Genomic DNA, 13,570 nt, shown 5'->3' on the forward strand with positions numbered 1-13,570 from the left:
CATCGTACTTCATCGGCATACTTCATAGTAGTGCAGTGCTCAATACGAGCATAAAACACAGTTAAACGAAGGGCAAGCGTAGGCCAGCTGTCTTTTGTGTTACTAAGAGTATACGTACTCATGCCGCACAGTTCGACGGGTGCACCAAGGCCTTCTCCCGCTTGGAGAACCTCAAGATACACCTCCGATCGCACACGGGCGAGCGTCCGTACTCCTGCCAGTACCCAGGTTGTCCCAAGGCGTTCAGCAACTCCTCGGACCGCGCCAAACATCAGCGAACACACCAGGATACGGTAAGGACTTTCGAGATATCCCGACATGCCTACTAGCTTTAATGTATACCTTAAAACTAAATTCTGGGGTTTTACGTGCAAGAGCCATTCTATCAGTATGAGACACGCCTGAGTGAGGTGCTCCCCTGAACACTTGGGGTTCTTTAACGTGCACCGAAATCTAAGTACGTGGGTGTGCGTGCATTTCGCCCCATCGAAATGCGACCGCCGTGGCTAAGTATCAAGTAGCACTTGATGGTGCCAGGTGAATTATGTATAACTTCTTAGTTTTGCACGTAACTGACGTCTCTTATCTTGTAAGCTCACTGTTATCACGTTAGGGTGTCGTGATTTGTGGAAGTGAAGTGGCGCAGGCGCACGGTCGTCATTATAAAGATGTGTCTCAACAATAAAGATTCAGTTGGAAGTTAGAGCTCGTGTGTGTCGTGTTCTTTCGTCCCTCGTCTCTGAAGTTTGTGCTATAGCAGCATCAATGGATGACCAAATAGCCCAAACATGCACATTGCCAGGTTTTGAACACACGCCCCTGTGCTTTGCAGCACCGCGTCTCAGCCACTGAGTGGCCACGTTGGATTATGTACGCGTTCACGGTTTGTACATGAATAATCTTAGAAAACGTCCTCCTCAGCTACTATGATGTTCCGCTCCTGCACACGAAGTCACGGGTTCGATTACCTGTAGCAATAACCGCGTTTTAACTTAGTTGAGGTCGGCAAAGACGATCGTGTCCACGGATTGAGGTGCAGATCAACGAACACCCGGTTGTGAAAGTTAATGTAGAACCTTTTTTCTACGCAGTCCCTCAATGTCCACTGTGTAGGCCCGGAACGTTGAATAATAAATTATAGTTTTAATTCTTGACTTAATCTTATATAGCCCTGAGTATCTGACAAAAGGGAAGCGCAGTTCATGTTTTTACACTTTACAAAAAGAAGTGCGGGAGAAAACAGCTGTCACTTCTATGCTCTATTTTAGAGCGAAAGCTCTACTACACAGTCTCCCAAGGTCATTCATCGCGTCGCAATAACCTTGAGTAGCTGGAGCGTGTGGCAGGTGTGATGCCACGTCACGTGTTCCACTGCGGAGAGGTGTGGCAGCTGCACTCGCCCTTAGCATCGCCGCTGGGAAACCACTTGTCCAGGCGTACGTTTAAAACACACACATGGGTGAACACAGCGCAGAGGAAACACGGAGAAGTGGATACAGGACTGTTTCCTTTGCGATATTTTACCCATGGTTACGTACCAAATGGCTCGCATTCAGACGTTACGAAGTTCCAAACATTGCGTGCATAGACTTTGCAAAACCAAGCCAAACATACCTTTCTCTCGTGATACACCTTAGCCAATTGTGCCTCACTACGATAGCTGCTATACTTATATGTCTGTTTTCATCTTGTGTATTCTGGCTCCTCCAGAAGCCGTACGCCTGCCTGATTCCTGGTTGCTGCAAGAGGTACACGGACCCGAGCTCGCTACGCAAACACTACAAAAACCACCTTTCTAATGAAGACACAGCGAGAAAAAAGGTGAGCTTGTAACACGCTGCTATAGAGAAGAGAAATCGTTTACAGGATGGGGCGTAAGAAATTGTTTTCGGGAGGGGCGGGGGGGGGTCATCAATGTTAATGCATGTTCGTGCATGTGTTTGTATGTGTTGCACCGTACCGTGATGCAAAATGTAAAGAACACCATGTGGCAAAAATAATCCAAGTTCTTACCAACAAAGCAAAGGTCCCCTTTCAATGAACTGTTTTTCAGATAATGAATGAATGAATGAATGAATCAGAGAATAATGTCATACTATTGATCAGATCATTTTCAACTAATAAGACAAGTAGGTCATTATCCAGAGAAGCAGTCAATCGAACAATCTTGTCATATGGGCGTGGTTCGCATAGCCTCTTACTTAAAGTACGCCTGAGAGAAACCTGCTTCCAGTGACGCGTTTATGAAGGCGGTTGCAGGCGTGAGACAATCTATCGACATCTGGCTTAGAGGGACACTAATGGGAAAAGCGATTTTTCACGCATTAGTAAACTACAATTTCACGATACCGAAAACACCACTCTCACGCGAGAAGATGCTTGGTAAGCGAGAAAACGCACGAAAAGAAAACGAGGTGGGGGGCGACGCCACCTTGAAATTCCCGCGCCAAACGCCATCACGTCACAGATTTTGACGGCGTCTACTAAGTCATACGTAGTCCCTAATCGGCAAAAAATGAAGCACATTGTACTCTGAGGGCGCCATAGACATAGCATACCAAGTTTCAGGAACTTCCGTTGGCCCAATGTCACCAAAATACGAAATATACGCTTCAAAGTCCGTGACGTCACGCGCGGAGAATTCGGCGCGGAATTTAAAAAACGAAACTTTGACCTTGATTTTCTCCTCTATCAGTAAGCATATGACGGTGAAATCAACGACACTACAGTTCTCAGAGTACAATTGATCAATCTATGTCAATTCTGACAAAAACTTGGAGGCACAAAGAAACGAGGACAATAATTTTCTTGTCCTCGCTTCCTTGTGCATCCAAATTCTTGTCAGACCAGGCACCAACTAGCCCAAGAACGCGTTTTAGTCACTAAGTCAATTCACTGTTTCGCTTTAGTGTCTCTTTAAAAAAGCCTGATTATCTCAGCTAAGGAAGTGATCTCACCGGTGCCCACTCTCGTTATTCCGACAGATACGAAGCGAGAACGACCCCAACTCAGCTGGAAGTGGCAACGCCGGCAGCACGGCCGACAGTTGCCTCGACCCCTGCCTGCAGCCGGCGTACGCGCTACGCGATCGACCTAAACTGGAGCATGCGGACAGCGGCATCGGGCGCTCTCCCGGCGCCAGCTCTGTGAACGACTGCTGCTACCGGCCAGGTGAGATGCCACTCGTCGTCATCGTTGACAATTGCAGACATTTTAAGGCGAACGCCTCGTATGCCTCGTGAGTCAAGACACTTTGCGAGATTCGGCGAGAGCTGACGATACTCCGCGAGGCCTGCTGAGGCGCCGCGGCAAGGCGATCAGAATTCGTGATTGGCGGTCAGCCTCTTATATCACTGCTGCAGGGTACGTTTATGTGATAATGAGGTTTGTTTTTCTCATGATCAGGGAACCTGGTCGTGAAAAGGAAATCTTAAAGAACAATAGCTGGTTGGACCGTTTGTGAGCATGTAATACGTAATACCTAGGAATATTCGATGATCATTGTCTATTAAAGAGAAAGGATGCGCCGTATAAGACAGTCCAGATTTTGGTGCATTGACGAAATTGAGAAATTTGACCGCCTGAGATGTAAGGCCAGCTAGAGAAAGGCAGGTATTTGGAGGGAACATCGAACATGTCTTCCTAATGAACACATAGACCCATCACGAGAAGATGCATGCAGTTCCCGAAAACACACCGTACACAGCAATATAACGGCCACATAAAGGCCACATAACGGCCACATAAAATACAGAGACAATAAATGTAGGTAGCTATATACCCCACAAGAAAAAAAAACTAATACCTAAATCCGAACAGCCTCCGGCGGAAGGTTTGACGATTTAAAGAAGGTGCGAGGTGACATTGTCCGGGGCAGGCGTTGGAATTCAGAGTATCCATGGTTGTCCAACCAATAGTGCCATCATGGCGCTTTTTTATATTGTAGTAAATAATTCTGATATAGTAACATGCACAAATATACAACAATCGAAAGTATTATTAATAGGGCCACGCACAGATATGAAAAAGTTTCGCAGGGTCCCATATGCATTTGCCTAACACGACTCGAAAGCGAAAGCGGTCTTTTTCTTTTCAGTCCATTGTGTAACCCCCTCCTCCCCGCCACCAATGTCATGTGATGACATCACCACGTGACGTCATGATGACGCCATATGGTGATGTCATCACGTGACAGGGGCGTAGCCAAGGGGATGGGGGCTTGGGGGGTTCAAATCCCCCTGAAAATTTTCAATTTTGCTTGCGTATATATACACACACATACAAACGCACGCACGAACATACATAAAGTATGGTCGACCCTCCCCCCCCCCCCCCCCCCCCGAACAAAATTTCTGGCAACGCCCCTGTCACGTGACAATGACCTTTTACATCACTCGTGTACATAATTCAAGAGAACAGACTTTTGGGCTAGTAGGGCGGCAACAGGGGCTAGTTGGTATGTATTCATGCTTTTGGGCTAGTTGGTTAGTTACGTTCATAGAAGCCATAGCCCTGATGAGACAGGGACCACAGCGCACGTCCCATCCTCTTTCTGTGGTGCCTGTCTTATCAACGCTATGGCGTCAATGAGTGCACATTATCGTTGTACATCACTCATGCTGGTAGTCATTTTTCGCATTTGATGAGACACCTACCGTTGTTTCGCTTGCTCGTCGAACCGCAAGTGACATTTTTGGTTAAGTGTGCTATGTATTGCAGGTCCTGGGTCGAGATTGCTGCACTTGAGCCACAGCGACAACGACATTCGCTGCCGTTCGTCACCTAACAGCCGTTACGCCCGGAGTCCAGGAATCTCGGATGACAAGTGAGTGCTGCGCAGACGTGAAACTATATCGCTTAGCAGCACATGACATTATATGTACGTCGCCTACTTCACGTCATTTGCGGAGACAACGTAAACTGAGCTCATACGGGACATAGTTATGAAACAGCGCCACGAAATAAGACAAAATCACCGAGCAACACAAGAACGCAAGCGCCGATGTGTTTTGCAAGACTGATAAAAATTCAGTTCATCGATTGGCGCTTCTGTACCTTTGTCCCTCATTTTTTTCTTTTTTTGCGTTGTTAAAATGAACGCATACCAACCAAATTATACCAACTAGCCCGCATCTTGATGCTTGTACAGTTGAATGAGTCGGTGCTTGCGTTCCTCAGCGATTTTCTCTTATTTCGTGGTTACGTTTCATAACTATGAATCCATACCAACTCGCCCAATTATTGTCAGTCCTACTTATCATATAGGGCAATCGTGGTAAAACAAGTCATACTGCTGCCTCCAAGATCAGACCCCCAATGCAGTAGTTGGTAACGGCCTAACTTGGCGATTGGGCCGTATATCCTACGAAGCAGAGGCTACTCCAACGCAGAGAGAAAACTTAAGCAGTGAAAACGGATTCTAAAACATAAGTACTCATTAGGTTCGTCAAGAGAACCATAACACATTGCTTAGTGTCGCGATTAGGCGATGTAAGAATTGCCTTTGTTCCGCCGGGTACTGCACTAACTTTGACATTGGCCTCTATGCACCGCGAGAATTGGTGTCAGTCAATGGTGAGAGGGAGGTGGGAGAGTACCACCTGTTTCTTATTGTATGCTAACCACCCCTTATGTAATACCCCAAACGGGGTCCTTACGGTATTAAAATGAAGTTAATGAGATGGAACACTGCCTTCTTTCAAGGTCATTCCAATCGTTTAGTTGTCCATAAATGTTCTTGCACAAGTGTGCACTTAACTGGGCTGGTTGGCACATCATTACGACGGTAACAAACAGCGCTAGTCACGGGACAGTGATAGAACGGCAGAGAGGGCGCTGATAGCGCCCTGCCTGTCGTTCTGTCACCATCCCGTGTCTAGCGCTGTTTGTTCACGTTCTTACGCAAGTACGAAAGTTGTAATCGGTGCATTCACGTGGGCGCAGGCTGCATCCTCAGGGCTACCCGATCCCTCTCTTCCGGACGAGCTCGTTCACGGAGACCTGCCTGCCCCGTAGCCCTACGACCAGCGTCTTGCTCGAAGTGCCCCGCTCGGACGCTCACTTCGAAGGTGCGCCTATCACATGCGTATTCGAATGTGCCGTTTCCCAATAAATGATGCTCTCTCGATCCGTGGGCTTGACGGCGATCAGCCCTTTCTTATACTCCAATCCGACCTTTTATGGATCTCACTTGCCATTTCACGTAGCCACATTTCATTGTTGCCCGGCATGGAGGAAGGAAACAGTTAGGGGGGAGCACTGCGCAATGCGATACAAAGAAAGAAAGAAAGAAAGAAAGAAAGAAAGAAAGAAAGAAAGAAAGAAAGAAAGAAAGAAAGAAAGAAAGAAAGAAAGAAAGAAAGAAAGAAAGAAAGAAAGAAAGAAAAGTAGGACACACAGGCGCTATCTCCTCCTCCTCGCCAGTTATTTTTTCATAAAATACGGGGACAATGTCAGCACTAAGCCTTGAGCCTATCAAGATTCCGCTCTTTTCGGCTACGCACTGTTACCTCCACTTACGAAGTCGAAAACGCAGAAAACGAACCGAATCAAGTTGATCGCGCATGATAGCCATGCGAGACAAGGCACAGCGCGCGGGCGACTGCACAGCAGAACAGGGTAGGAGACGATACACAACTGATCCGATCGAGAGCTTATTTTTTCATCATGATGTCACGTGAACAGACTGGTGGCGTCACGAATTGTGTCGAAAAGACGGGAAACGCCTGGAGAGAATAACGCGTTCATTCTTTGTATATTCAGATGCTTAGGGGCCCGTTATGGGGCCCGAGTGGCAAGAACTGCACTTCCCTAAGAGGTTACATACTGAGAGAGAGAGAGAGAGAGAGAAAGATAGAGATAAAGAAAATACAGAAAGGTTATCCAGAGGAAGCCTCCAGTTTGCTATCCTGTATTTGGGAAGGAGAAAAGGGGTGTACAGTACGACCAAATAAATATGATGGACATTGGACTTGGATTGGATGTTAGGATGCCAGTACGGGGACAGACGCCTCCGCTTCCTGACAACATGGGGCAGCTGAGGCATGCAAGGCGGAAGCCTTGTTAATGGAGTTTTGCGTCACTTTCTAGGTAGCATATCTTACGCAATCGCGTATTGGTGGATCTTGTCTACATGACGGAATCTATAACACACATACACCACTCGCAACTCGCAGGGCAGCATTTCTCGCTGGAGGTTCCCGTGCCACCGCAGCAGCGGACGTCATCGATGGACCAGCCCGAGGACGACATCCACGAGCCCCTTGCCCCGCACAACATGCGCGAGCTGCGAGCACTGGAACACCTCGGAGACTCGCTCAGTTCCCGGGAGGACTCGGCCGACGAGGCACCGCCGCTGCCCCTGGACCAGCAGCCATTGCCCCCATTTGACGCCTTCTACTCGTCCTGCCTGCTTTTCGAGGATCCATCGCACTTCGGAGGGTGCGTCTCTGTTGTCGACGTGGTTTCGTGCGTGCGTGCGTGTCCGCGCTGGTCTAAGCGGGAGGGGACATAGATGAGAGGTTAGCTCGGATAGGAACTAGGATGGAATAGGATAGCATAGACAGGAACTGCCCAGCTGGACAGGACACAAAGAAGAGACAGACGAACGCAGACTCACAACTGATTTATCGAAAATACGTTGTAACCTTAAATAGTGCCCAGCAAGGATGGTGCGGTAGTTGAAGACTCTTGTACAAAAAAAAAATGACGGGGAGGAGAGAAAGCAGTTTAAAAAAAAATGTTATAAGATTGTGCGTATACACTCAATGAAAAGATCGAGTAAAAATTAAAAAAAAGAAAACAACGCATTCGGCATCCTTATGCTTCCTTGCTTGAAAATTCGGCGTTCGCCCCTTTCCTGTCAAGAATGCTCTGTCACGCTGATTACGCTCGCCGTTCTTCACCTGGAAGTGGTGGGATCTTTCTTTCGCTCGCCTGATATGCTTTGATTTCTCTATCGAGAAGCATTCAGTATTGGAAGCTCGAGAAGTACCTTTAGTATTTGAAATAACTTCTGGGGTGTTACGCACCAAAACAAAGATATGACGACGAGGTACGCCATAGTACTGGGCTCCGGAACTTCTTTCTCCGTGGCTCCGGATAATTTCAACCACCTGGGTTTCTTCATCACACAGTACATCTAGCATTTCACCTCCATCGAAATGCCGCGGCCGGGATCGAAACCGCGCCGTTCGTGTCAGAAGCCAAACACCATAACCAATGTACAATCGCGGCGGACAAGCCCAGCTATTGGTGAACACAGAATATAAAGAAAACGGGATAGTCTTCAAATGAATAGAGAATAGAATAGTTCAGGGGTAGCGGACTGTGCAGGGAGTCTATAAATGCCAATAGCCTCCCTTGCTGGTCACGTGACGAGGCTCTGGTCCTGCGCGACGCCGGACGGCAAAGGGTCGACCTAAAACATCTAGGCTGTTGAAAATGGTATTGAGCGGAGCTAGTTGGTTCATAGCTCACACTGGTTTGAGCAGCAGAACTGAAAACGAGGTTCAAAGGGAGGTCAGGAAAGGACAGCGACGTCCCTGACTGTCCTCTCTTTCTCACGTTTTCAGTTCCGCTGCTCGAACCATTATTATCTATAAATGTGTATGTGACGAACCCTCCGATGCACAACGCTCAAGTGGCTCTTTGTCCTCTTGGTTTGCAGGGTGTCTTGAAGACAGCCAGAGTGCCACGTCGCGCAACGTGCAGAATCTCCACGGGAAACATTATGCCACCCTCCGTCCAAGGATACCGAAGCTACGCCACTCGACACAGCCGTCGGAAATTAGCGCGCTCGCTGGAAAGTGCTGACGTCACTGCGGCGACCATCATTACCCGATTACCCCGGTGAAATGCTCTGGTGGACTATGCTCTCGTGAAGTGCGCTGGCGGGCAACTCTGGTGCAGCTGGACAGTTCTTGCACTGCACCGGAAGCCGTGCGAAACTCATTCGCTCGAGAGATGCACCAGAATAGTCTTGTGCCATTGTTATTGTTCTAGTTGTTTTTTTGTAGGTGCCGCAGGCCGTGTGCAGAGGAGAGAACGCCTCGATAGCGTCTATTTTATATCATAACAAAAAGTGTACGTTACCCGGTGATAGACTGCTTGAGACAACTCCTCTGGAGGCTAGGAGTGAAAGTGAAACGCCCTTCACTGGAGGCGAATGTTACAAGGTAGAACATCGTCAAAACCCGCCTCACGATAACGCGATAAGTGCCTCGCATCAATGACCACCAAGAAAAGTTGGTGAATACGCTCTTGGGAATAAATATGATGATGATGAACAGCCCATGACATCTCAATGGAATATTTCATGGTAACACCATGAAAAATACTTCATGGTAACATTACAGAAAACGACAGTAACACCGCAGGTACCAAGTAGCCCACACGTAGCTTTTATAAACGTGTGCCCGAGACACTTGTGTCCATACGTCGGCAAAAAGCGGAGCTCACTCAGACTCACTCAATATATTTTGTGCTTATGGCTCACCAGGACTCAGGCTCGCCAAAAATTTCCACAACTGGACTTATTAGGACCCAAAATATTGCGCAGCCAGACTCACTGGGGTTAAAACTTCCTAAATCTTTTCTCGACAGGCCTCATACGGACTCAAACTCACAAAAATATTACTCAGCCGGACTCACTCGTACTGAGACTCGCTAAAAGTTTGCTCAACCGGACCTCACTCTGACTCAAGCTTATCAAAATATTATTCAGCCAGACTCACTCAGACTTGAACTCATGGCTCAACCCTAGTCTGAGTGAGTTTGCCGACCTATGCTTGCGTCACTCTGACAGTCTGTTTCACTAGAAGGATCGTCGCTGCGAAGTAGCGCTGTAAGTGTCACAGGGATGAGTATGTATGTTACATTTTAGGTGTGTGTAAAAGGACGTAGGAGAGAGAACTTCACATTCTTCGGAATCAACAAGATTACTAAACTCCATATCACACGGAGAATGCAGGCAACCTGCTCGCATCTTGAGGGTGCTCCTATTGCTGGTGCTTGAGGTAGAGCTGTCGATACAGTACTCCGGTATACTGACAAGATCCAGCGCCCCATTCCACATGATATTCACCGTCAAGCCAGAAGTTTGTCAATAATTAAAGATGGCGCCACTATCCATCAGCAAATGACAATGAGTCTTTAATAATCACTCGTTACGTCAAGGAAGGTTTGATCTTCGACCAAACGCACACCATGGACTGGTAACGTAGACCGCAACATATTTGCGCTTACTGGAATGCAAAAGCCCAGCTTAATGATGACAGTAGGTGTGAAGATTGGCAAAGAAAGATTGAAAGACAGCATGTTCAAGGTTTTGCTTCTGAAGCAACATGACTATTTGACGCAGACTGCAGAAGATGCTGTACGTAATTAATATGACACAAAGTTAAGGACAATATAGCTTGCTTGAGGAACGTGGAACACCATGTTTTATTTTTTTAAATTGTTCTTTTTTTCCGAGATGCGCGGTGGGAACACGCACTTTATTTTGAGGCACTGCCACTAGATGGGCATACTTCAGGCCTCCTGTGAAGTCGGGTGGCCTACAACGGCTGAAAGCGCTAGCGCTCCGTTTTGCTCTTGCGACCGCTGCGATGTTCGACATGAATGAAGAGACGTTCATACTTCCAGCTTTCGGCGACATTGATCGACGATGAGTTTGCGACACAGACGGCGAGATCCGGCGGTGATGGTGAAAACGAAAGAAGCGCCTGGCGTCCGTGTCAGCTAGCACCCGATTGAGAAAAAAAGCGGCTATTGACTGACACTGGTGCATGCACAAAAGGAAGATATGAACAGGGTGATTCTGTAGGTCGCATCCGGCAATTCAGCCAAAAAGGCGCACAATAACCAGCGAAGGGGGCACAGTGAATAGTAAAGCCAACAGACTGAAATACAAGTACAAACAAAAAGTAGAGCTGCTATATAAGCTTGCAAACAAAAGCTATTAGAGCGATTTACTTGGGACACTTCTGGGGCATAGCTTGAGTCCCTATACCAGCTAGGGTGGGAAGCGTAACGCCGTCCACTGACCAAACCACACTGCGTATCTTTTATTAAAAGGCACGACCTTCGCAATTAGCTCCGGCGGAGCGCAATGGCGCGCCGCCGGAGCCAACCGCGGAGGCAACGTTAACAGGTCCAGTGTCGCCGACATCGGCCGTTAGGAGTATGAGCCAAGTGAGACGCGCTGACGTGTCTACCCATGGCCGCGTACAACGTCGCGTCTCCTCTGCGTGATCCACCTTATAGTTCGGCTAATTTAAAGACCACGATAAAGATGCAGATTACAGTTCTTTCGTGGTCCACCCAGTCACAGCAGGACTAGAGTGCGGAGACGCTCGTCGCGTTTCCCATTTCGTTGGCCACGGCCCAATTGCGCTTATTCCGCGTTCTATAGGTTCTGCGTTCTGGCGTTCCTATTCGCAAAACGGGCGCAAGCTGCCCGTTTTCGTAGTGTAGTCACCTTTATTTGCGGGCCAATGCAGAGCAGTTACTAAAGTGGACGCATATAACGCCCTTTAAGAACGATCGAGACATCCGCTACGAACAGTTCCTTTCGCACGCACAGCGACGAGCAGGGTGGCTGGACGAGTTCTCCCGGGAAAGTGTCAGGGACGAAAGACCCATGTGGGGGCCTACCAAGGAGCTTCAAAGCGTTTTTCACCTTCGAGAGGCGTCACAGCGACGGTTCGAGAACCTAGTGGCCTTCAGCACGGCCGGTCGCATTGCGCACAACTACTTCCAAGCAAGCCGCCGCTTCACAGTGGGCTCTAAGCACTGGAACAACAAGAACGCTCTGAAGCGCTCTGAAGCGGGAAGCGTAGCGTCCATATGACATACATGTTTGGTTTAATAACACAATCCAGTCGACGAAACAGAGCAGAACAGCCTCTGGAGGATCGGTAAACAGTCTGGCATCTCCGGTATACACGAACGCTTCAAGCAGCCCGCCCTGGCCAGGAGACGCGACACGAGAGCACAAGGCGCGTGTCGCGGGGCTGGCGAAAGCGAAGGCAATGTAAATTTCATTGCAGCGTTCGTTACGTACTTCTATTGAACGTGGCTGCCGCAACGACGACGACGAAAGAGCCGCGGCGCAGCTGCCGCCAGGGGTTCTGCAAGAGAAACGTTCGAAACAAGCCCCGTCAGGAGCGCGCGCAGGAGGAACCCTGAGCGAAGCAGCAGCACGGCGTTAAGAGCACCGTGGCGCTGGCGAGCAGCGTTCAAGAGCGTCCACCGTCGTCACCATGAACAGTTCGGCCACACCAGGCGGCATCTCCCTGTCGGGACGCCTCTTCGTGGGGGGCCTCGACAGCACCATGACCCGCGAGGACCTGGAGCGCGAGTTCGGCAAGTACGGACAGCTCAAGGAGGTGTGGATGGCGCAGAACCCACCGGGCTTCGCGTTCGTCGAGTTCGAGAACATGTCGTGCGTAGACGAAGCGGTGCGCGAGATGAACGGTTCTATCGTGAACGGCGCGCTGCTTCGGGTCGAGAGGGCTCGGGACAAGTCCAGGACGGCGCGCGGGGTCGGAGCCAACGGCGGCGGGGTAGGACCCTTCCGGCCGCGGTCGCGCCGAGGTGGCATTGCCGGGGCCGCGGCGGGATCGTATCAGCAGGCTGGCCTCGAGCGCAAGATGATGCGCCGCGCCCCGGATCCAACGACCGCGTCTAGTCCACCGGAGACGACGCCGCCGATGCCGGCTGGGTACGCGGTCGGCGCCGCACCTGGTGTCCCGGGATACGGCTACGACTACGCGGCTACGGCAGCGATGGCTAACCCGTACGCCGCACCCACAACCTACGCACCGGGCCTGCCGACGGCTGCGTCCTGGGAGTCGCCGTACGGGGCCACGTACTACGCGGCACCAGCCCCGGGATATGCGGCACCAGCCCCGGGATATGCGGCACCAGCCCCGGGATATGCGGCACCAGCCCCGGGATATGCGGCACCGGCCCCGGGATACGCGGCACCGGCACCGGCCCCGGGATACGCGGCACCAGCCCCGGGATACGCGGCACCAGCCCCGGGCTACGCGCCGTATTACGGCGAGTACTACGGCATGCCGGCGAACGTGCCCAACATGGCGGCGGCTCCGATGCCAGTTGCAGGCCCGGCGGCAGCACTCTACCAGCCAGCACCCCCCGATTACGGCCAGATGTAGGTGCCGAGAACCACTAGAACCACCTGCCCTGCCACAGTGCAGGAACAGTGTATGTGTGTGTGCGTGTGTGTTGACATAAAAAGAGAGGGCCTGTTTTGCTTGCATTCCGTTCCACTGTACTTTGTCCGTGCCTCTCAGCTAGTTCGAACACATCGTGTGACAGCTGGAGCTCGAGTATGTTTTTTCTTCGATGACCTACACACTGCTCTGTACGAAAGTAACGCCTCACAGCCTTGTACTGTAGGCTTTTTTTATTATTGCGAGGAAACGCTCTTTAGCAGTACAGTACTGCACGCTGTTGAAGTGTGTCGACACTAACGCATCGCAGCCTATTACAGTGGCCATCAGCATAACGTCTCCTAGCGCTGCAAAGTCAGCCTATATAGTCT

At 49.9% G+C, this 13,570-nt stretch overlaps 2 protein-coding genes across 2 annotated transcripts in view; both read left to right on the forward strand.

Annotated features, from left to right (window-relative positions):
• Nucleotides 1-9,313, forward strand: part of LOC119404811 (zinc finger protein GLIS3) — a 76,072-nt gene extending 66,759 nt beyond the window's left edge. Inside the window, exons 4-10 of the mRNA XM_049419026.1 lie at nt 132-293; nt 1,711-1,821; nt 2,985-3,171; nt 4,720-4,825; nt 5,944-6,068; nt 7,176-7,440; nt 8,669-9,313. Of these exons, the coding sequence (XP_049274983.1) occupies nt 132-293; nt 1,711-1,821; nt 2,985-3,171; nt 4,720-4,825; nt 5,944-6,068; nt 7,176-7,440; nt 8,669-8,678 (966 nt within the window). The 3' untranslated portion in view covers nt 8,679-9,313. The remainder of the gene's footprint in view (nt 1-131; nt 294-1,710; nt 1,822-2,984; nt 3,172-4,719; nt 4,826-5,943; nt 6,069-7,175; nt 7,441-8,668) is intronic.
• A 2,870-nt stretch (nt 9,314-12,183) lies between these two features.
• LOC119404099 (uncharacterized) lies at nt 12,184-13,282 on the forward strand. Its single transcript, XM_037670700.2, has one exon. It carries the CDS (start codon nt 12,264-12,266, stop codon nt 13,179-13,181), a length of 918 nt encoding a protein of 305 aa, XP_037526628.1. The 5' UTR covers nt 12,184-12,263; the 3' UTR covers nt 13,182-13,282.
• Nucleotides 13,283-13,570: the final 288 nt, after the last annotated feature.

Source organism: Rhipicephalus sanguineus, chromosome 9, assembly GCF_013339695.2.
Source record: "Rhipicephalus sanguineus isolate Rsan-2018 chromosome 9, BIME_Rsan_1.4, whole genome shotgun sequence".
NCBI lineage: Eukaryota > Metazoa > Arthropoda > Arachnida > Ixodida > Ixodidae > Rhipicephalus > Rhipicephalus sanguineus.